Source organism: the organism of the source record quoted next, unplaced genomic scaffold (assembly GCF_019419815.1).
Source record: "Pyrus x bretschneideri cultivar Hongxiangsu unplaced genomic scaffold, Pyrus_bretschneideri_v1 Contig1, whole genome shotgun sequence".
In the NCBI taxonomy this organism is placed as follows: Eukaryota; Viridiplantae; Streptophyta; class Magnoliopsida; order Rosales; family Rosaceae; genus Pyrus; species Pyrus x bretschneideri.
Genome location: NW_025999390.1, coordinates 10,065,883 through 10,085,602, shown reverse-complemented (window position 1 = coordinate 10,085,602; position 19,720 = coordinate 10,065,883). Strand labels below are relative to the sequence as shown.

General features: G+C 36.3%; 2 protein-coding genes and 1 pseudogene across 6 annotated transcripts; all 3 read right to left on the bottom strand.

Annotated features, from left to right (window-relative positions):
• Window positions 1-3,379: 3,379 nt before the first annotated feature.
• On the bottom strand, window positions 3,380-9,369 carry LOC103932732 (N-alpha-acetyltransferase 35, NatC auxiliary subunit). 3 transcript variants are annotated; one of them, XM_009342373.3, is made up of 16 exons: window positions 9,211-9,369; window positions 8,455-8,522; window positions 8,022-8,177; window positions 7,482-7,649; window positions 7,045-7,195; window positions 6,867-6,946; window positions 6,466-6,738; window positions 6,238-6,381; window positions 6,006-6,140; window positions 5,559-5,657; window positions 5,258-5,314; window positions 4,740-4,944; window positions 4,488-4,606; window positions 4,128-4,196; window positions 3,884-3,982; window positions 3,380-3,803 (listed from the first exon to the last, which is right to left on the bottom strand). In XM_009342373.3, the coding sequence occupies exons 1-16, from the start codon at window positions 9,338-9,340 to the stop codon at window positions 3,564-3,566; spliced, it is 2,193 nt and encodes a 730-aa protein (XP_009340648.2). In that variant the 5' UTR covers window positions 9,341-9,369; the 3' UTR covers window positions 3,380-3,563. The 3 variants fall into 3 exon arrangements, 1 of the variants encoding a protein (XP_009340648.2); XR_001951831.2 differs by lacking the exon at window positions 3,380-3,803 and having other exon boundaries at window positions 4,128-4,219; XR_007258683.1 differs by lacking the exon at window positions 3,380-3,803 and having other exon boundaries at window positions 3,924-3,982; window positions 4,359-4,606.
• Window positions 9,370-10,267: 898 nt separating this feature from the next.
• LOC103932749 (probable glycosyltransferase At5g20260) lies at window positions 10,268-15,917 on the bottom strand. Of its 3 annotated transcripts, XM_048565606.1 has the most exons (4): window positions 15,888-15,917; window positions 15,385-15,536; window positions 11,117-11,471; window positions 10,268-10,930 (listed from the first exon to the last, which is right to left on the bottom strand). In XM_048565606.1, exons 3-4 carry the CDS (start codon window positions 11,456-11,458, stop codon window positions 10,268-10,270), a joined length of 1,005 nt encoding a protein of 334 aa, XP_048421563.1. In that variant the 5' UTR covers window positions 11,459-11,471; window positions 15,385-15,536; window positions 15,888-15,917. The 3 variants fall into 3 exon arrangements, with proteins under 3 accessions (XP_048421563.1, XP_048421481.1, XP_048421521.1); XM_048565524.1 differs by lacking the exons at window positions 15,385-15,536; window positions 15,888-15,917 and adding an exon at window positions 12,512-12,668 and having other exon boundaries at window positions 11,117-11,499; XM_048565564.1 differs by lacking the exons at window positions 15,385-15,536; window positions 15,888-15,917 and adding an exon at window positions 12,512-12,668 and having other exon boundaries at window positions 11,117-11,460.
• On the bottom strand, window positions 14,019-15,527 carry LOC108865982 (annotated as a pseudogene).
• Window positions 15,918-19,720: the final 3,803 nt, after the last annotated feature.

The window sequence follows — 19,720 nt, the reverse complement described above, 5'->3', positions numbered from 1 at the left end:
ATTTTTTTGCCCATTTATATATAAAGATTTTTTATTTTCAAAATGATATTATAAATTACTCTGCTTTGCATGAAGTAAAACTTTGAACTCCATAGCAACAAGGCATGAATCAGCCAAATTTGTACGATGTCATTTTTGTAACATTTCACATCGTCCAAGGAAGTGGATCATGTAAGCCTTATATGTATATTTTCATATCTACCTAGCACGAGACTTTTTGGGAGCTCACTGCTTCGGGTTTCATTGGAACTCTGAAGTTAAGCGAGTAGTGCGCGAGAGCAATCCCATAATGGGTGACACACTGAGAAGTTCTCGTGTGAGTTCCTATAAACAAAACCGTGAGGATGTGGTTGGGGCCTAAAGCGGACAATATCATACTACGGTGGAGTCAAGCCCAAGATGTGGTGAGGGCGGGGGTCGTGGATCCTGTAAGCCTTATATGTATATTTCCATCTCTACCTAGCACGAGACTTTTTGTGAGTTCACTGGCTTCGAGTTCCATCGAAACTCCGAAGTTAAGCGAATAGCGCATGAGAACAATCCCATGATGGGTGACCCACTGGGAAGTTCTCGTGTGAGTTTCCAGAAACAAAACCGTGAGGGCATGGTTGGGGCCCAAAGCGGACAATATCGTATCATGGTGGAGTCGAGCCCTAGGATGTGGTGAAGATTCAGGCCAAGATGTGACAATTTTGAAGTGGGGCGAGAGCTAATAAACGATACAAATGAGGTTGTTTTAAGAAATGCAAGAACATCAGTAACGGATCTATATTTTAGAAGTCGAGCTCGAGATATGGTGAAGATCCAAGCCAGGATGTGACAATTTTAAAGTGGGGCGAGAGCTAATAAACGATACAAATGAGGTTGTTTTATGAAATGCAAGAACATCAGTAACGGATCTATATTTTAGAAGTCACTTTAGGACTAATCTAGAGTCCAATTCAATCCATACCATATGAAAAACCATGGTCCAAGAACAAGAAATAGAAGTTGCTTAGAAACAAGAAAAACAATTAGCGCCAGCTAATTCGAATATCAATTGTGCTTCTATTCTACTCAATACTGGCCCTTCCATTATTAGCAAATAATATAATTTAAAATTTCACCCAAATTATTATTTAATGGATTAATTTAACTCAAAAAATAGTTAGCAATCATCTTCAACGGTCAACCATATCACATGCAAATATTAAATTTATCAAATTCCAGCAATTATTGGCATCGTTATTTTTCTCTTCAAAATATAATGGAAAACGTAATGCAAAATTGAACGTAATGACGTTTTAAAATTCATAAATTCAACCCCTTTTAATGAAATAAAACTTAATTGTTGTCGTCTTGTCAGTTCAGGACACTTGTGCTGCAAAATGTATTAGTACAGACTAAATAAACAGGCTGCCAAATGGTTCGAACTCCACTCCTCTTTATTTCTTTATCATAATTCCAATCATGGACTACAAAAATTTGACCAACCCATCGAGTATTTCAAAAATTAGGATATAATCTTTTTCAAAAATGATGGTGATTTATTCAAACGCAAAAAGTCAAACAATTTTTTAAATAGATGAACTGTCATGGTCAAGCCACGAACTGGTCTTCTTAATTAAAAAAAGAAAAAAAAGTTATTCAACCATCTAAAAAAATAGCTAGGATATAAATAGAAAAATATTTATATATAAGCATTCAAAGTAAGATAAATATTCCGAAAGCAAAGCTGATAAGTCAAGCCAGTTTTCTATAGTTTATTAGCTCGCCAACATTTTTAGCCAAACAAAACATAAATTAAGCCCTTGGTACGGATGTGACATTTGAAAACAACAACCTACATAACATGGTAAGCATTACTCTCTTTGCTTGTGATGTAATGGAGTAAATTTTAGATAAGCGAAAAATTCTTTAGTGTAGAATTACAATGTCGTACAAGAGAAAAAACGTTGGTACGAGTAATTGATCAGAACAATTCAAACACTATGAAAGATTAATTAGGTCGGTTGAGATACTAATATACAGGAAATTGTGTTTTGTGAGAGCAATCAGACATTACATGTGATCTAGATGCCTTGCATAAAAGTTTATCATTAGAATAGACAACTCATAAACAATGAACGAGACAAATCCATAACACATGCTCAATTCCCCAAAAGAACTACACAATGCATTTTTGTGTTAATTTATGTTCTCCAAATTGTTAGGGTTTATAATTTACATTCTAAATGCATTGTCGGCACTGATCCTAATTTCCTAAGCTACTTACTAAAAAGACGATCGCACCCTCCAAATTAACAATAAGAAAACAATACCATTTTCATTTTTAATTAAGTTTTTTAAACCACGTTCTCGAAATTCCAGCTTAATTCTGGGACCCACACTAAATTCACTAATCTGGAGGTTATGAGGGACCTCCTGTATCGTTCAATGTAGATTTTTTTCGGAGGCGCCGGTCAACTCGAAATAATGTATATCTTATTTATATTTAAGTTCCAATATCACTTTTTTATTTTAGAATATCGTCTTATCAAGAAAAAATGAGACTTCGATCAACTCTACATAACAAAAACAACTGAAAAACGTCGACTGCTAAGTGCTAGGCAGCACTTTTTGGTACAAGATTTTGTTGTATTATATGGATTGCATGCATGCACCAGCTGCCCCAAATTTCGTCGGTTTGCTCTTTGACGGCTGACTTTGCCAATTCGGAGGTCTAAAGGCTCGATCCGCATAATTCAACCTATACTAGATGAAGAAACAAATGAAAAATGCCAATTGATTCGTCCAAGTACAAACTTCTAATCAAGAAATTCAACATTTGAAAATTGAAACTTCTAAAGTACAGTGAATTGGAGTAATTGCAAGAAATTCTTAGGTCTGCCAGAAAGACCACGTCGCTCTGACTAGCCACAGACAAAAGGTGAGACCTTCTTGTATTGGTGTTCCACACACTTTTTACCGATTCCGCCCTCAACGCAGGAAGGTTCTCGCCTTGTGTGTGTGGCCCGACAAGCGATGGCCCATCCGCTGGACCCCAAGAATTTTACATGGTGGGTGAAGCCGTTAAAGTGTTTGTTAGCTCGGGTGGATCCATCAAGATTCAAATTCAAAGTGAGGCGTGGATCACGTCGTCTTTTCGTTCTTTTGCTTTAACACCATAAAACGAGAAATTTCCATAAAAAGCCTCTCGTAAAGGACTTTACCTATCCATGGTACACCACCCGAATAATATCTTAAATCAATAACACACTGTCATACGGTAAAATTAAAACATATTGTAGTGTGTTATTGGCTTAAGATACTGTCACTGTTTGCATCGCATTCACTTCTATGCCACTTGGATTCTCATAACAACAAAGTAGAAAGCAGGAAAATAAATGGCGATGAGAAAGAGGGAACGCACAAGAGCTCACTTAGATATGGTTTTGTATTTTATTCATTGCAATTACAAAATTAATGAAATGAATAGTTGGAAAATAATGTTTGAAAGATTGATGTTACAAGTGCTATGCTACAAGACTGCATCTGGATTGAGTGAGTGTTTCAAAAATGGAAGAGATAATTAAACGTCACCTTCACGATCGTCTAACAACAGCCGTTGCAAAGCACGGATGGTGGTTGAACTCGAAAGAAACCTTGAGTGAGGGGTCTTGGGCTCCGGCTCGGCTAATCACGTTTAAGGCAATGCTATTGTGCTCAGCTACTTGCTCTAGCCTTCGTAGTTCGGCCAATTTTTCTGGGTCGTTTGAAAAACTACTCTTGATCTCCTTTGCAATCCTCTGAGCATCCTTAAAGTAATCATTCATTACTAGGTTCTGTGAAAAGGAACAAGTAACAGTAAGCCTACCAGAATATCAAGGAAATACCGACCAGTGTTAACAGAAAATTCACTCACTGATAAACGAGCTTGGGTTGTAGATTCCACAAACAGGGAGAACGAGACATGGTCAGGAATGCAAGCTCTCTGTAGAAGCTCAAACTGCTGAATAAACCTCTACAGAAATGGTGAGAACACACAGGACATATGTCATTCGAGGTCAGAAACTTGTGCAAACTATAAACAGTAACTTCTAAAGTAGCTCCCAATATGCATTTCCTGTAAGTACGTTTTTTTTTGGAACTGGATCGTGCGAGTATACCTCATGCTCAGTATTAAAAGGGCTTCGACTTTGTACAAGCATGCGGTCATTCTTCAAAGCAGCAAGCATCTGGATAGATTGGATTCATCAAACTGAGGATTTTTAGTGAAATTGTTGAAGCAAAAATTTATTCTAGGAACGGACAGGATTTTTCCTTAGATTAACAATATAAAATGGCCCGGTTGATGATATAAAACCACAAAACTAGATTGCTACAGATAAAGTCCAAACCTAAAAGCAAATTACTTAGTACCGTCGGAGGCCCAAAAAGACCTTATTCTCTAGACAGCCATCTTAAAAGGTATTTCCCGGAAGTGGTCATTCCTTCAACTCATAAATCAGAAACTAAAGCACAATTACCATTGTAAGTCCTTCAGCAAGACATATTTGGCACTGAAGAAACAAGACTGCAGGTGGAATCCGATAATCTCGTGCCACATCTTTAACAGAATCCCTTTTCTTCTTTCCTTTCCGTTTACCTGATCATAAAACACAGGATGCACCAGATGGTGCATAAGTAGAGTAAATTAGCTTTGAAGAGCCACATCACATGCAAATATACAAGAGAATTCAGAATTATTGATTAAGTTTACAGGATATAAAAATACTTACCACTGTCATTGCAAACCGCCGTCTTAATATTTGTTTTCTCTGCAAGTTTGATCAGGACAACATAGATGTACCAATATACCATGCAATATTCACTGAGCGAATAAAGCTCCAATTCAAAACCTAAAATGAGAAATCGAGAAGCTATCCAGTATGTTTGCTTTTCCACCCAAAGAAGGATGTGTTGGAATAATTTCACGCTGACATTCTGTGGAAATCCAATATCCAAATTGGATAAGCAAAATTATACTGGTTTTTGCATTTAGGTTTCACTATGATCACTGAATAGCAAATGAAAAATGAAGGAAAATTTAAGCATCAAGAAGATTTAACACTGCATAGGTAGAGATAATATAATCAACACAAACATGGCCATTTCTCAAGTTATTAGACAATACAAATGATGATGTCATCGGCCTCTTATCTAGAACCTGAATGCATCCAAGTGTATTTGATGATTAACAGATCAAGTAAGTTAGCGGGAAAAAACATTAAAGTAATATTCTCAGAGAGCAGCATACCTGATCATTTGAAATGTTTGCGTTTACTCCAAACTCCTTTCTGAAGGCCATCTCTATCTACAAATCAACATTTTTTTAAAAAAGTAAATAAAACTATCCAAACAAAATTCAATCACCAGTCAAATTGGACAATCAGTAGAGCGATAAACAGAAACATTAGATAATGATAGACACAAGATATACGTGCTTCATAGGATTATCACTTCAGAAACACAATACCTTATCAGGCCTGAGCAACTCAACGAGTGTGAAACCAAAGAAAAACTAATAAATATCTTGATTTGAAGATAGTTTGGCATACCTGTACAAAAACAACGCGCCAATCTTGTAAAATCTTTCCAAGCTTACGCCGTTGCCATGCACCATTTGTGCATAAAACTTTTAGCAAATTGATTACTAGCTGCAGTGCCCAAAATATTGCACATGTTAGAATCAGCACCCAGTGCAAGTGTCTAGAAGCATACTAAACTAAAACCAGCCTTCCCCCTCTGTTGCATGCACGCTTAAAAGGAGAGAGAGAGTCTTATTAATTGTTCCATTTTGTACCCAAAAAAAAATGTTCTATCTTCTCGTGCACGCATAATCACAAGCTAAAATTGAAAAATCATCATAGTCCTTGATCCACCTTATTAGAAAACAAATGAATAGTTCCATAACATAACATGAGCATATTTTGAAACTATCATAACCCAAAAATACAGAAATGGAAATAGATCTAAAATCAGTCCAGAGAAAGCATTCACTTCACCTGTCCCAGTTGAATAATAGATTCCTGTTTCTGAATATCATGGTTCCTTGTACTCTCTGGTAATGCTGCAGCTCGAATAATAACAACAAAGACAGGATCCCTACCATAGAGTTTCCCGTCTTGAACCAGCAGACGCTGTTCAAAAGTTTCAGGTCAATAATTCATAAATATGCCAACAGAACTCTTAGCAATGAGTATCTAGAATAAAGTAGAAACAAATGACACAACCGACCTGAAGATGAGCTCTTGCTACTAAATCTGGCTGAGATTTTTGAAACTCAACCACAAAGTGCAAAACACTTTCTAATGATGGGTCTAATGGGTAGGAACATATAACATCAAGATCACGAAGAAGTTTAATAAAATATTCAACAGCCTGGTACAACAAAACCAAAGCAAAAATGTCATAATACTGGAAGTAAACTACTACAATTATCGGTAGCAACTATCTCATGCTCACCTTTTTCCAACTCAGAACTTTTATTGCACGTGGTGGTGTAGGGGCAGATAATCTACAGTTTAAACTAGCATCAAAGCCAATTGGTTCACAGCCAGAAGCCGTAGTTTTATCTTCTAAGTTGTCTTCATGACTTCCAAAAGTACTTGATCTAAGGAACTCTGAAGAGCTAAGAGTATATTCTAATTCAGATATGCAGAAGGCTATATGTTTTCTGGCCAACTCCAATCCTCTCCCTTGAGGCCGCTTCATAGATGTAAGAACATGGTAAAAATGCTGAAAGAAGAAGAAGAGAGCTCTTTTTATTTAACTTCTACAAGATGGGGGCATTTATATTCAAATGCATGGAAATGTGTCCCCAGATGAAGCAGATGCATATAAGATAAATGAACACAGGGTAAGACCTTACGAAAGCGTAAGCGGCATAACAAAGCCTTGCAGTAACCTTCCTCCAATTCAGAATTATTTTGTAGTGACACCAAGTCTGCAACAAAAAGCAAGTATATGATGATGGTGGTGCTTTGTTCCAAGCTATAATTCAAGATAAAAGTAATATTTCTGCGAAAATGAATGGATATCTACCTTCTAACACTCTGGTTTTCGATGATGGTGCTTTACAGGCACGTAATTGGCGGGAAATTGTTTCTTCAACAGCATGTAGCATTGACAAGCACTTTTCATCTCCATCCCCATTCAAAGGAAGACCATATGTCATTGTAAAAAGGTCTTCTTCCTGCCAATGAGACAAGTTTGATCAAAATTCAAAAATACATATAAAAGTATACCATCACTGCAAATTACTATTCAGAGACTAGGCTTGAAAAACAAAATGCACTGAATTGTCACCAGAACATGAAACTATACTTCACTCTGAGGATAACAATCATTTACAACTCACTCGTGGGAGCAGTTAGGTATTTATAAAAAGGACTAAAACAGCATAGGCACAAGATAAATAACTACAACTTAGCGGAAATACTGAAACAGCATAGGCCAAAAGAGCTGTTGAAATACTTTACTTCATGAGTGCGTGCATCTAAGACAACTGAAATGACCGCCTTGCAGGTTGCTCGTATGACTCTGCAATAAGAATTCAGTAAGGCATGTGAAGATGTCCTATCAAGCCTGAGAAGATAGATGCACGAGAAGACAGTTTGTGCTAATGAATGACCCTTGTGCCATGTTGCCTGCAATTTAAAGATTTACATATAGAAACATAAGGAAAGGACAGACTGTAGAACAGACAAATTCCACTGTGAAATGTAGTGCTTTAAAACATATATCATGAATAGATTTCGGCAAATAACGGGGAAAAAATAAAAATTAAGACCCTAAGTAGCAGTGATGTCTGCATAAATTTCATAGCAGATCCTAATTTTTTACAATAAAAATATATGGTTATCATCTTTTCCAAATAAAAAGCAAGACATTTGGTTTACGAAATTAGGAAGCAAGTAAAGTATAATTTAAGGAGCATAAAAAGGCTTTACTTCAAATTAGCAATATCTAAAGATTGTTTTTCAAGTCTAAGCAGTGAAGGAAAGTTCTGTAGCATATACCTCACAGGCTAGAAGATGATCCATGATATCAATAGTACGTTGAACATCAACCGTTTTATCAAAGCTAGTAGGAACAGGAGCAGCACCATCCTCAATAGCTTCATCAACAGAGTAATATTTACATACCATACCAGAATCCATCTTTGGGTCCATTATCTAATAAGGAACACAAACAGAAAGTGTTAAATACAGACTAAGCTAATACATGAAAAACAAAATTCGCATAAATAGAATGCAAAACCATTAGACTGAAGGATTGTGCAACTCATTAATTCTTGATGTCCTGGATTGCGATGCACCTCGTGATCCATACGAAAGAAACAGTTTCACACTAAATTTGTTTCCCAACAACTTATTCAAAGATCATAAATTCTGTGTGAATTATTCAGTTTACAACAATTCTGCATTTACAGAAAGTGCAGACAATGTGTACCTCTAAGGCAGACATGGCAGCAAAAAGATTGAAATTATCTCCGTGAATGAGCATACCATCTTGAAGATCTGTGGCCAAAATCCATCAAAAGAAAATCAAATTAAGCACAAGAACCCAAGAAACGGGTAGAACGACATTCCAGTCCACAATCTCAACTACATTAAAACTAAAAATATGCGCATACATACACACACAACTATTGCCTTAAATGTTACACTTATTCTGTACAAAAGAAGCAATACAGGTTTACACAGTCCACAGTCTAATTGCAAAGAAAATCAACAACACAAGCTTTGCCATCCAAATAACCTCCGTGAGAAAACACTACGACATTTCAACAATCTTCGGCATACGAACTCAGCATTCAATCAATGATTTCAAGAACAGCCGAAAGCTTACGATCGCATTGAACTAATGGAAACAAAATCACTGCTCTTGATTTAACCACGCACACTCGCAACATATACAGATATGCATCCCTGTATAGAATACACACACACACACACACACACACATTAATTTGCACAAATATACGTTTAAACTACTATGTTCACTTAAAGTTTTATCCTTTATGTAATTGTTTTTACTTCGAATTCGAAAGTCCAATACTTCATATATTATATGAAAACCCAATAAGCTTTCGGATTTTCATCCCTTTTCTATACTATTTTCCTTCATTTTCTCGGGAACCAAACAGAGCAGCTGAGGAACTGAGATTCAAGCTTAGGGCAATCAACAAGGGGGAAAAGCACTGACCTTTACAGGCGACGTCGAGGAGGGGAGAGACGTCGGCCCAGACGGTGTGATCGCCGGAAGGAATGGGGGTGCCGCGGTCGGGTAAGGGGAGGTTCACGGTAGCTTCCTCTGCACTCGTCGTCCCGGCCATCGTTGCAGATGCTTTTTTTTTCACTGCTGCGTAGGAATATCAGTCTCTTTGCTTTTACTTGTTGGTTGCTGCTGTGCTGCCCACTTGGCTTGAGAAAGAAGAACGAGGATGGAAGAGCGTGCGCGTGGACTGGTTGGGCGGGTCGGCGACTTTAGGTCATCAAGTGGGTCGGATCTTATTTGGTATCAGATCACCCGGTTTCCATTTGATTTTGATTTTAAACAAAAAGAAAAATCTAAACTACTTTTTTATTTTTAATTTATTCGAGCAATAGTTTAATACTATAATCTAGCTTAATTAAATGAAAATGTGGAATTATCTTTTTAGATCATATTTTGTAAAGTATATGATGTATCAATTGATAGTTAGAGAGTATAGTCTAGAAAAATATGATCTTTTTAGCATCATTCTAATTTAATTTAAATTAGGAGAGACATGCGAACTTGAATGCAAAAGAGTTTAAGTATGCGAACCCTTGTGCTTTTTACATTATTAGCATAATTATAGAAATGGGGCAATTACGTGGAGGCTCGTGATGCTATAATAGTTGTTGTGATGTAATATGTATGGAGAATACTATTTGCTACAAAATATCAAAATTAAGCATGTTATCATGTGTTTTTTTACATCAACTACCAAAAGAAAATCAAATGTCATAGTGACATTTACGTTACATGAAAGTCTATATACGTATGAGACTCGTTGTGAAGTTTCGTAACACTAAATACAAAAAAAAAAATCAAAAGATAATTTCATATATTTGCATTCTTCAGTCCCTCTTTATTTTGTTCACTATCTATACATGTGACAAGAGTATAATAATTTCGAGTATATAGGTAGTGGAATAGAAAACAACAAACGTAAAAAGAATTATAAACCCTCGGCTACAACAATAGGGAGAACTAACTCTCAACCTATAATTGCAAATCAAGATAGCAACGAAACATCAAGCCTTCTCAACCAGACCGAGTGAAGCACCATGTGAAGCATGTCGTAAGGTTGAGCAGGGCGATGGATAGTAAAATGCCGGTGCACATCCATCACTCTCTTTTGCAGTTCCAAATACCTCGAGGGCGAAATCCCCCTTAAAATTGTCTTGATTTCGGGTATTTTTTTCGACGGAATGTAAACGGAGAATTTGCTCCAGTCAAGAACGTCACTAAAGGGCAATACGTAGTCGTCGGAAATGAGCACGGGGACGCACCCCACGGAAATTGCTGTGACCACCCTAGCACTTGCCACTTCGTACCCACTAGGGCACAAGCAAAACTTGGCTTTACCCATTAACTTGAAGTAGTCTTTCTTGTTTTTTAGGTACTCGTGCACTTGCACTTCATTGTCTTTGTCCTTCCAATGCTCAAGCAAGATCTTTCTTATGTGGCCGTGAGATCCTCCGGCGAAGAAGGCAAGGATTGAACGCTTGTCGAGGCTTGTATTTTGCGGGGTTGGACCAAATTTTCCATACGGTATGTTGATTTCTGGAATGGAGACATCTCTTTGTGGCTTAAACCCTTCTGATATATTGGCATTGCATAAAACCCTAATGAAGTTTTGGTATAACTTAGGATTCACTTGTGAAATGTCTGGTGCCTGAAATCCAACATACTAGTTAGTTTTGTATAGATCGACAATGAAGTATATTGACCAAACAAAACTATCTATACCATATTTACTGACCAACACATTCATTTTATCTCTAACATACTATCATTAAATGTATTACAAATAGTTCTCTTTGACAACAACGAAAGATAGAGAAGAGAAAAGGAGGCAAACCCAATCGTGACAAGAAACCAAGAAATGGTCAGCACCTCGGCTTCTATTCCAGTGAGGGTATTTTTCAGCTATAACGCCGATATAATCCATAACCACCCTTTGAAGTTGATCACGGTTATACGTGACAAGAGGCTTGTAAAGAGTGTTGACGATGTTGGCTACACTGATAGGAATGAGGAATAGGTGTGCCTCGTCGGGATGGCGAGCCATGAAGCGGCTCTTACCACTCTCCATCTCGTCTATAAACTGCCCCTCGATGGCGTAGATGTCATTCAAGGGCCCGGTGTGAACCAGCGGATGCTCTCCTTCCCTGTAAACCCACACCTTCAATCTTTTCTCCATCTCTACGTAGCTCCTGATCGATCATACATATCATCATAGTGCTCAGTTAGACTTTGGTAAATTCTATAGCACGTAAAATATACAAAAATTAAACTAGCTAGTTTCTGACTTTCAATAAGATTGATAAACCGCATAGAAATCACCGTTTAGTGCATTTGTATTGACATCGTACCTGTTACTCGGGTTCCACTTTTGATTATAAGTTTGTATCTGGATTCATTTACGTAAATTCTCATAGATAAATCGATTGGTTAACTATCTAATGCATTATGCTAAACAAAACTATATAATGCATTGATTAAGGTTCACAAATTTTAGGGTAAATTCAATCTAGCTGCATGGCATGAGATCAAGGCAAAGAAATCGACAGGAATGCGTAAAATAGGCTTAGTAATTTGAATCGAATTAATGGACAATTGAGTAAAATGAATCTAGAAGACTATAAATTATCAGAAGCCAAAAGCCAAAATTGAAAATCCTGACCATCCCCTGGTATTCTATCACGGTCTCCGCCGTATAGAAGTTTTTCTTGCACCAACTGAATGCTCAAATCAATGGTGACGAAAATTTTTAGTGTGCTCAGAATACGACTTGATACATCAAGTGTCATAATATAAATGGTTAATTTTTTTTTAAATATTTAACCAGTTATATTATGACACTTCATATATCGGACCGTTTTCTGTCATACTGAAAAATCTCTTAGTTGTGATGAGGACAACATAAATTGTAAATCCGAATTATTCATATGGAAAAATTGGGCAACTGCTGATTTTTTTTTCACTTCCATACGTACAATTAACACGCATCAATAATTTTATTTCGAATCGATGGAAACTTTACTGTGGACAGGATTTAATTTCGTGATAAACGAGCATTATGAAGTTCATAATGCCAATTAACTGTCCACAATTAAAGATAAAAATTAATTTTTCCCATGACTTTACGGTCATCAAAGGTCAAACCTCGAATAGATAATTAAATTCAAATTGAAAGTTTAACATCACTGAATCAAAATTAACCATGGAGAGATAATTGTGCTTAGAACTTAACTGATAAAAGATTGTGCGTTTCTGTAAACTGATCCTTTTGGGATGATCACATCGTCGTTTTCCTTGTAATTAGACGTTTGATTCTTTTCATGAACTGCTTTCCGGATCGCCTCTCTTGCTCTACCCAAATCTGCTTCAATTCTCTCCAAATTACTCATTTTCTATCAAAAAAAACAAGAGAAAATTGTGATCGGTGACAAAAACAAATTGATAAACATGTGCATACATTCATGGGGAATGATTTTCACATTCTTTTATCTACTTTTACCCTCTGCTTATTTCCATTCCCTTATAGATCATTGTTTAATTCAACGTCGTGACTAGAAATAAAAGATGAGCGAGTGTGGAAATCATTTTCTGTATTCATGTGCCTAAAAATACTTGATTAAAGTAAAAAACAGAATAAAAATACATTGACAGGCGTACTTTTTTACGTTCTTCCTTCACTATTCCAATATTGATGAAACTCCTTGAGTCATCAGTTGACAACAAATACGACGGTAACGGCGATGGTGGTGATGAAATGGGTGACGATGGCAACAATGATGGTGATAAGAAAATAATATTGGCAAGGTTGGTTTGGTTTAATGGAGATAAGAAAAAGATAAATAAAAGGAAAAGGGAAAGAGTTGGTAGCAGTGCAGTAACAATGTGAGTAGAAGAACCGAATTCTGCCATGGATTTACTTTCTTTCTTACTTCTTTGAAGGAGAAAAAAATGGAGGGAGGAGGTGGAGAAAGAACACTGTATTTGGTATGGGGAGTGATAAACATACGTGCAATATGTGTGGGACCTACTTATGTAGCATAGTAATGAATTAATCAAAATACAATATGCCGTGCGAGTGAATTGATTTTAGTCTTTAATTTATTTAAAGGTTACACTCACTGTATTAATTATTACTGGTTAATTATGAAATACATAAAGGAAAATTTGGTACGTGGAGGTTGTAATATATGCATTTGTTTGAGAGTAAGAAAGGGTTCAGCTGATTTGAGATTGTGATTTTTTTTTATAGGTTTCGGGCCTTTATTTACAGTAAATTTTCGAATAGTACAAATATAATGATAAGATCTCCCAGTTTTTATTATATTTTATTTAAATTTACACAATTACATTTATACAATAACTCTATTTACAATAGAATTTACCAATTTATATTTGTAATCTCCGTTTCGCCATATGCATATGAAACCCATTAGGAATATGAATCTTGGCAAATCATGGTTGAAAAGGAGAATCGTAAATATTATTTTCTTTTTTGTACAAGGAAACAATTCAAATTCATATGGCCACTAGCCAACTCATTTGCCTCGCAAGGAATTTATAGACAAATTTGGATCTTGTACACGTCGTATGTGAAAGAAGGAAAAATGACAATATTGAAAACAAGATGACGTTTTTTATTATTTCGAAATTGCAAGTCACCTATTGGCCTAGTTTTCATTGTTGGCCTCAGTTTTACATCAAACAAGCAAAGTGGAAAAAAGTTATTTTGATACATACAATTAATTCTCGAGCTTAAAGTTAGGTCTTCTTAACCATACTGAGTGAAGCACCAAGTGAATTACATCAAACGGTTTAGACGGCTTGTTTAGCACAAAATACCTACGAACCCTACACACCCTCTTCTGCATTTTCAGATATTTGTCGAATGGAATTGCTTGTAAGATGGTCTTAATTTCTAGTATCTTATCAACTGGAATTTGTACTGAAAATTTGCTCCAATCAAGCACATCACTGAAGGGCAATGTGTAATTGTCAGAAATTAAGACGGGCACACACCCTGCATAGATTGCCTCCACAATTCTTGGGCTTGCAAGCAAAATTTGCTCTGCCCCATAGATTAGGCCCTTGGAAAGCTTCTCGTAGACTTGAACTTCATCATCTTTGTCCTTCCAATGATCCAGCAAGATACAGGTCCGTGAATCCGACCGGCAAAGAATGCTAGAATTGGGCAGCTCTTTGGGGCTTGACCCAAATTGGGTGGGCCCAAATTTTCTTTGGGTAAGTAGATTTCAAGCAGTTAGACATCTCTTTTAGGTTGAAATCCTTCTGAAGTGTTGGCGTTGCAAAGAACCTTAATAAAGTTCTTGAAAGGCTCAAAATTTTCAATTGAAACCTCCGGCGCCTGAGTTACGAATGAATACTAGTTGTCTCAAAATAAGAGATTTTGGACATGACTATTTCAGAGTGTCAATACAGTTCATACGAAAAATAAATAAAAAATTTGATGACACAGTTGAAGCAACATATATACGTACCCAATCATGACATGAAGCCATAAAATGGTCTGCACCGTTGCTTCTGTTCCAGTAGGGATATTTACCAGCCACAACGCTGATGTAGTCGGAGACAATCCGTTGCAGGCTGCTCGCGATGGTAATCTTGCTTCCGAGTGATAGGCATGTAGACATAGTGAACAACGTTGGCAACACTGAAGGGAAGGAAAAATGTGTGTGCCTCATCAGGATGTGTAGGGAATGGGCTTCCCTCCCTCTCTATTTCATCAATGAATTGTCCCTCGATTCCATATATGTCATTCATTGGACCAAAATGTATTAATGGATGCTCTCCTTCCTTGTAGCTCCACACCTTGAACCTCTTCATCATCTGTACGTGACTCTTGCACCATGCATATTATGGTTAGCAAAAACTTTAGAATGCACGAATGACAATGTATAGGATGCACTGGTGCAGTGGATGATTGGAGTTGCACGGCTGAAGTTTGACAATCGTAATCTAGCCATTCAAACTTTAAGTAAACCTTAGTAAGAAAACCCTCTTAATTGGTCAAAGCAAATGATCACTTAGAAAGAAAAAAAAGAGAAGAGTATAATTCGTATTGTACATAGAATCTTGAAATTACTTAACTGGTGAAAAGCATGGGGATTTTTGTAAATGGTTCCTCTTGGGATAAAAGTCTCATTTTTCTGTGATGCATACTTTTTAAACTGAATTGCTTCAAGAATTGCTGCTCGTGCTTTGGCCAAGCCTTCTTCAATTGTATCCAAACTAGTCTTACCCTGATCACCAAGATTAAATCCACTAAAATCAAGTATTAGTCAAATTAATTAATTTATCAAGATAATTACCATCGTTTTGATTCTAATAACTACATGAGAAGGATTACACTTGGGGGTCATTTCATAATCATTTTGTTCAAAATAATTAAAACATAAAGCTCTCTTTTGTGATGAATTTTCCAAAATTGGCTTGGTCACTTTTTGAAAAATGAAAACAGTTACTAAACAAGTTTTGAAAATTGTAACTGTTATTAACCTGAAAAATGAAATTGAAATGCTTACTTTGGTAAGATTAGCCTTGTGTCTCCTTCGATACATGGAGCTTGTGAGAAGCTCATCAAAATATGAAACTTGAGGTAGGGATGTGTAGTTGCTCTTTGTCAGATTGAAAGGTGTAGTAATAGTATTGAAAGAGGAAACAAAGGGAATAATGACATTGTTTTCACGAAGCAAGGGTGAGAAGGTTAGAACGAAGAAAACTTGAAAAAAGAAGATAATTAGCCAAAAAAGTGTGGGGCAGCGGAAAGCTGAAGTCATGGCCATGGCTGGCTAGCTAGCTTGACTGTTTCTTCAGTGTGGTGTCCATTTATAAGAATCAGTGAGAGGATGAGTCGGCGAGTCGGCAAGGAAGACGATGATCTGAGCGGTCATCTGGGTTTATTTAAGAACTTCAGCAGAGCTGCATTTTTTGACTTGCAGTGTATATAAAAGGGTAGCTCTTAGCGGTTTAGCTGGGTGAAGAGTATCACACACTGATATTAATGAATAATAATTGAACATGGCAAATTGCTACAGATATGGATAAAATTAAAATTATAAAAAATTTGATGATGATTATGTTGCAAGTTATGTATTAGATAAATTATTGATCAGTAATTTGCCATGTATAAAATCACAGCATGCGGAAGCAGAACCGTTATCATGTGAGATGAATATGAGGAGAGTTAATTTTGAAGGGGTGTTTGACCATGTCATTAAAAGAGCATATCTCACGAAATATGAGATTTTATATATTTTACTTGACCTCACACGTGTTGAGATATCAATTTCACACCAGGAAAATAAGAGACTTTGTATGTGCTTATAAGTAGTTGGGCTACTCCCTATATTGTCAATTGGTTTTACGGTGGAACCTCAACTTTCTCCGTAGTATCTAAGTTGGTTGGCCCACATGTGAAGCCCAACGGCCACACGTGCTCCACGCTACCCAATTGTGTTGCCCACATGCTAGGCTTGAAAATTCGCCATACGTGAGGGGGCGTGTTTATCAATCTTAAAATTGGGGAAATGAGGGACCTTACATGTGCTTATAAGTAGTTGGGCTACTGCCCCTCTTGCCATTTGGTTTTATAATGAAACCTTAACTTTCTTCATGATATCAAAGCAAGTTTGTCCACATGTGAAGCCCAACAGCTACAGGTGATCCACATCACCCAAATGAGTTGTCTACGTATTAGACATGAAAATTCGTCACACATGAAGGGGCATGCTGAGAGTATTGATCACACATCTGAGAAACGAGGGACCTTGCATATGCTTATATATAGTTGTATTACTGTTCATATTGCCAATTGGTTTTATGGTTGAATTTCAACTATTTTTATGATATCAGAGCAAGTTGGTCCAAGTGTGTTGCCCAATGGCCGCACGTGCTCTACGTCACCAAATTGTTTCCCATGTGTTTGGCTTGAAAATTTTCTCATACATAAGAGGGCGTGTGAGGATATGAAGGTTAAAGAGTTTTATATCAGAAAAAGAATAAACCTTACAAGACTAATAAGTAAGTTAAGCTACTTCTTTTATAAACAATTAATTTTAAGGAAAACTAATGAAAAATGCTTGAAAACTTTAAGTTTTAACGATAAGGACAAAATAAAGGGTAAAGTGAATAGTACAAGAATTTACTTTTTAGTGTAAAAATGCGGCTTTTCGTTAAAGTGAACAGCATCGGAAATTTTTCGTTAAAATTCCCTTAATTTTATAACGAAACCTCAAGTTTCTTCAACATGAACTCACTCTTGCGTGAGAGTTGTCATAATGAAATGACTCCAATGAATATATCATTGTCAAGTGATTCTAAATATTTCACCAAAAGTAGAAAGTCGTACTTTGAGGCTAGTTCCCTAGGGAATGGACAAAAAACCCTAATCCCAAAGGTACATTGAATCAAACTAATTTATTTATCAGCTTAATGTGTGGCGAGGCCAACATACATGTATATGAGGTCGAAATGAATTTCTTGGATCGCAAACATTTTGAATTCTTGATGTTGCTGCCTTTTTATTAAACTGCAAGTAATGTGCCGTTATAAGTCGTCAATCCGATCGATCAATGGTAAGAGAGAGAGAGAGAGAGAGAGAGAGAGAGAGAGAGAGAGAGTGCCCTTCAGCCCTCATATGAATAATATCTAATTAATTCCTCACTCAAATTTTCTCATTTTACGTTTTCAATTCTCTTTTTTATTTTGTCATATTTCTTAATGACTGCAATCGTCTAATTTTTAAGTTACTTTTGAAAAATTAACAGTACAAAATTCAATCAAATTAGAAATTGTTTAACCATTCAATCAATATTGTTAAAATTGTAGTGTTTAAGTGAGAAATATGATTTCGTCATGGATTAGTGTTAGATGACTAAACAATTTCGGTTTTTTTTTTTTTTTTTTTTTCCAATGATAATCTTTAGATGGACATAGAGATTATTAGATAGTTTAAATCACCGTGTGACTTGCATGATGAGGAGGAGAATAGAGAAGGCAGAATGAGGATGTTCACAATGAGAAGATTGCTAGCATTCCTGTCTAACTAAATACTTGGGAGTTGTACTATAGTGCCTTCTGAAAGTGTCTTTGAGTCTCATTTTACCCCTAGAAAGTTATTTTGTTTCACTTTATCTTCTAAATCATGTTTTTGTGTCCCAATTTATTTGCGGCTAATAAAGTGCATTAATTATTCCGTTAAATATATATGTTGATGTGGCTGTGGAGACAAAAATGATCGAGAAAAATATGGAGGCGATACAATGATTCTAGGGTAAAAAAAGATAAAATTACCCTCAAGGCACACCGAAGCTTCTACGCACAAGCAATGGACAATCAAGGTCAAAAGCGATCAAAATAGGTATTTATTTAAAACCTATTTCATCCATCCTCATAAAATCTCCCTCACAAGGTAACTCCCAAATTATTTCTCCTAAATTATATTAAGTAGCTAATTAATTGTAAATTACACCAAAAAAAAACCACTAAAGTGGCCGGTTCCCATCTCTCCCAAAAAGGCCGACCACACCCCTATAAATACCACCCTATTTTCTCCAAAAACTTAAGTTCAACACTCTTGCAAAATTCTCCAAATTCTCTAAACACTTTTCCCTCAAATTCTAACTTTGACATCAGAGGTTATTCCCGCGCCCCCCCCCCCCCCAACACATTCATCGTGGGCACGTGAGGCTCTTGGTCTTGACCAAATGTGTTAATTGTTTTGTAGGTGCAATTTTGTCTAAGAAGAATAAGGCGGAAATTTGCATCCACAGTGGCGGTGAAGGACCCATAATTTTCTTATGTGTATGCCATGTAAACACCACGTGGGCAGAAAAATAAATAAATTTGGTTTGTTAAAAAGATTAGTTTAAATCATAGTTTATAGTTGAGAAAAAAGAAATAAAAACAAAGGAGAAAAAGATTGTCGACTGAAAAAGATTTTGGTATGAATTAACTCAAATTTGATTGGAAGTTGCCCATGGAAAATTTCCTTCATATCTCTCTCTCATCTCCCACACACAAGCTCTCTATTATTTCCTTTAATTTTTTTTCTCCATATTTTTCATATCAAAATTCGAAATCAAGATGTGAAAATTAATGAATATCTTGATATTCGGGAGTAATGAAATGAATTTAACAGCATAGGATAAATTGGGATGTAAAAACATGATTTAGATGGCAAAGTGAAACAAAATAATTTTCAGAGTGTCAAGTAGAACTCAAAGACACTTTCAAGAGTACTACAGTAATTAAGCCGTGCTGGATTTACACATGACCTACTTAAAATACTTAGTACTCCCATACAGGTGATGAGTGGACTTAAGTCGATTCATTAAGATTAATTACTCAGTTTATCATGTGATTAAAAGTCAAATGGTGCCTCGCTAGTAAACTACCTTGCCTAATGAAGGTATGGGATTCTTTG

Excerpts from the sequence above, each read along its gene's own strand:
- LOC103932732 (XM_009342373.3), bottom strand. The coding sequence starts at position 9,340 with ATGGCCGGGACGACGAGTGCAGAGGAAGCTACCGTGAACCTCCCCTTA. Across the intron at positions 8,523-9,210 it reads CCTCGACGTCGCCTGTAAAG|ATCTTCAAGATGGTATGCTC; the intron begins GTCAGTGCTTTT and ends TTTTGGCCACAG. Across the intron at positions 6,739-6,866 it reads GCCGCTTACGCTTTCGTAAG|CATTTTTACCATGTTCTTAC; the intron begins GTCTTACCCTGT and ends TTCTTCTTTCAG.
- LOC103932749 (XM_048565564.1), bottom strand. The coding sequence starts at position 12,668 with ATGAGTAATTTGGAGAGAATTGAAGCAGATTTGGGTAGAGCAAGAGAG. Across the intron at positions 11,461-12,511 it reads AAACGCACAATCTTTTATCA|AGATGGAGAAAAGATTGAAG; the intron begins GTTAAGTTCTAA and ends GGAGCTACGTAG. Across the intron at positions 10,931-11,116 it reads TGGTTTCTTGTCACGATTGG|GCACCAGACATTTCACAAGT; the intron begins GTTTGCCTCCTT and ends GTTGGATTTCAG.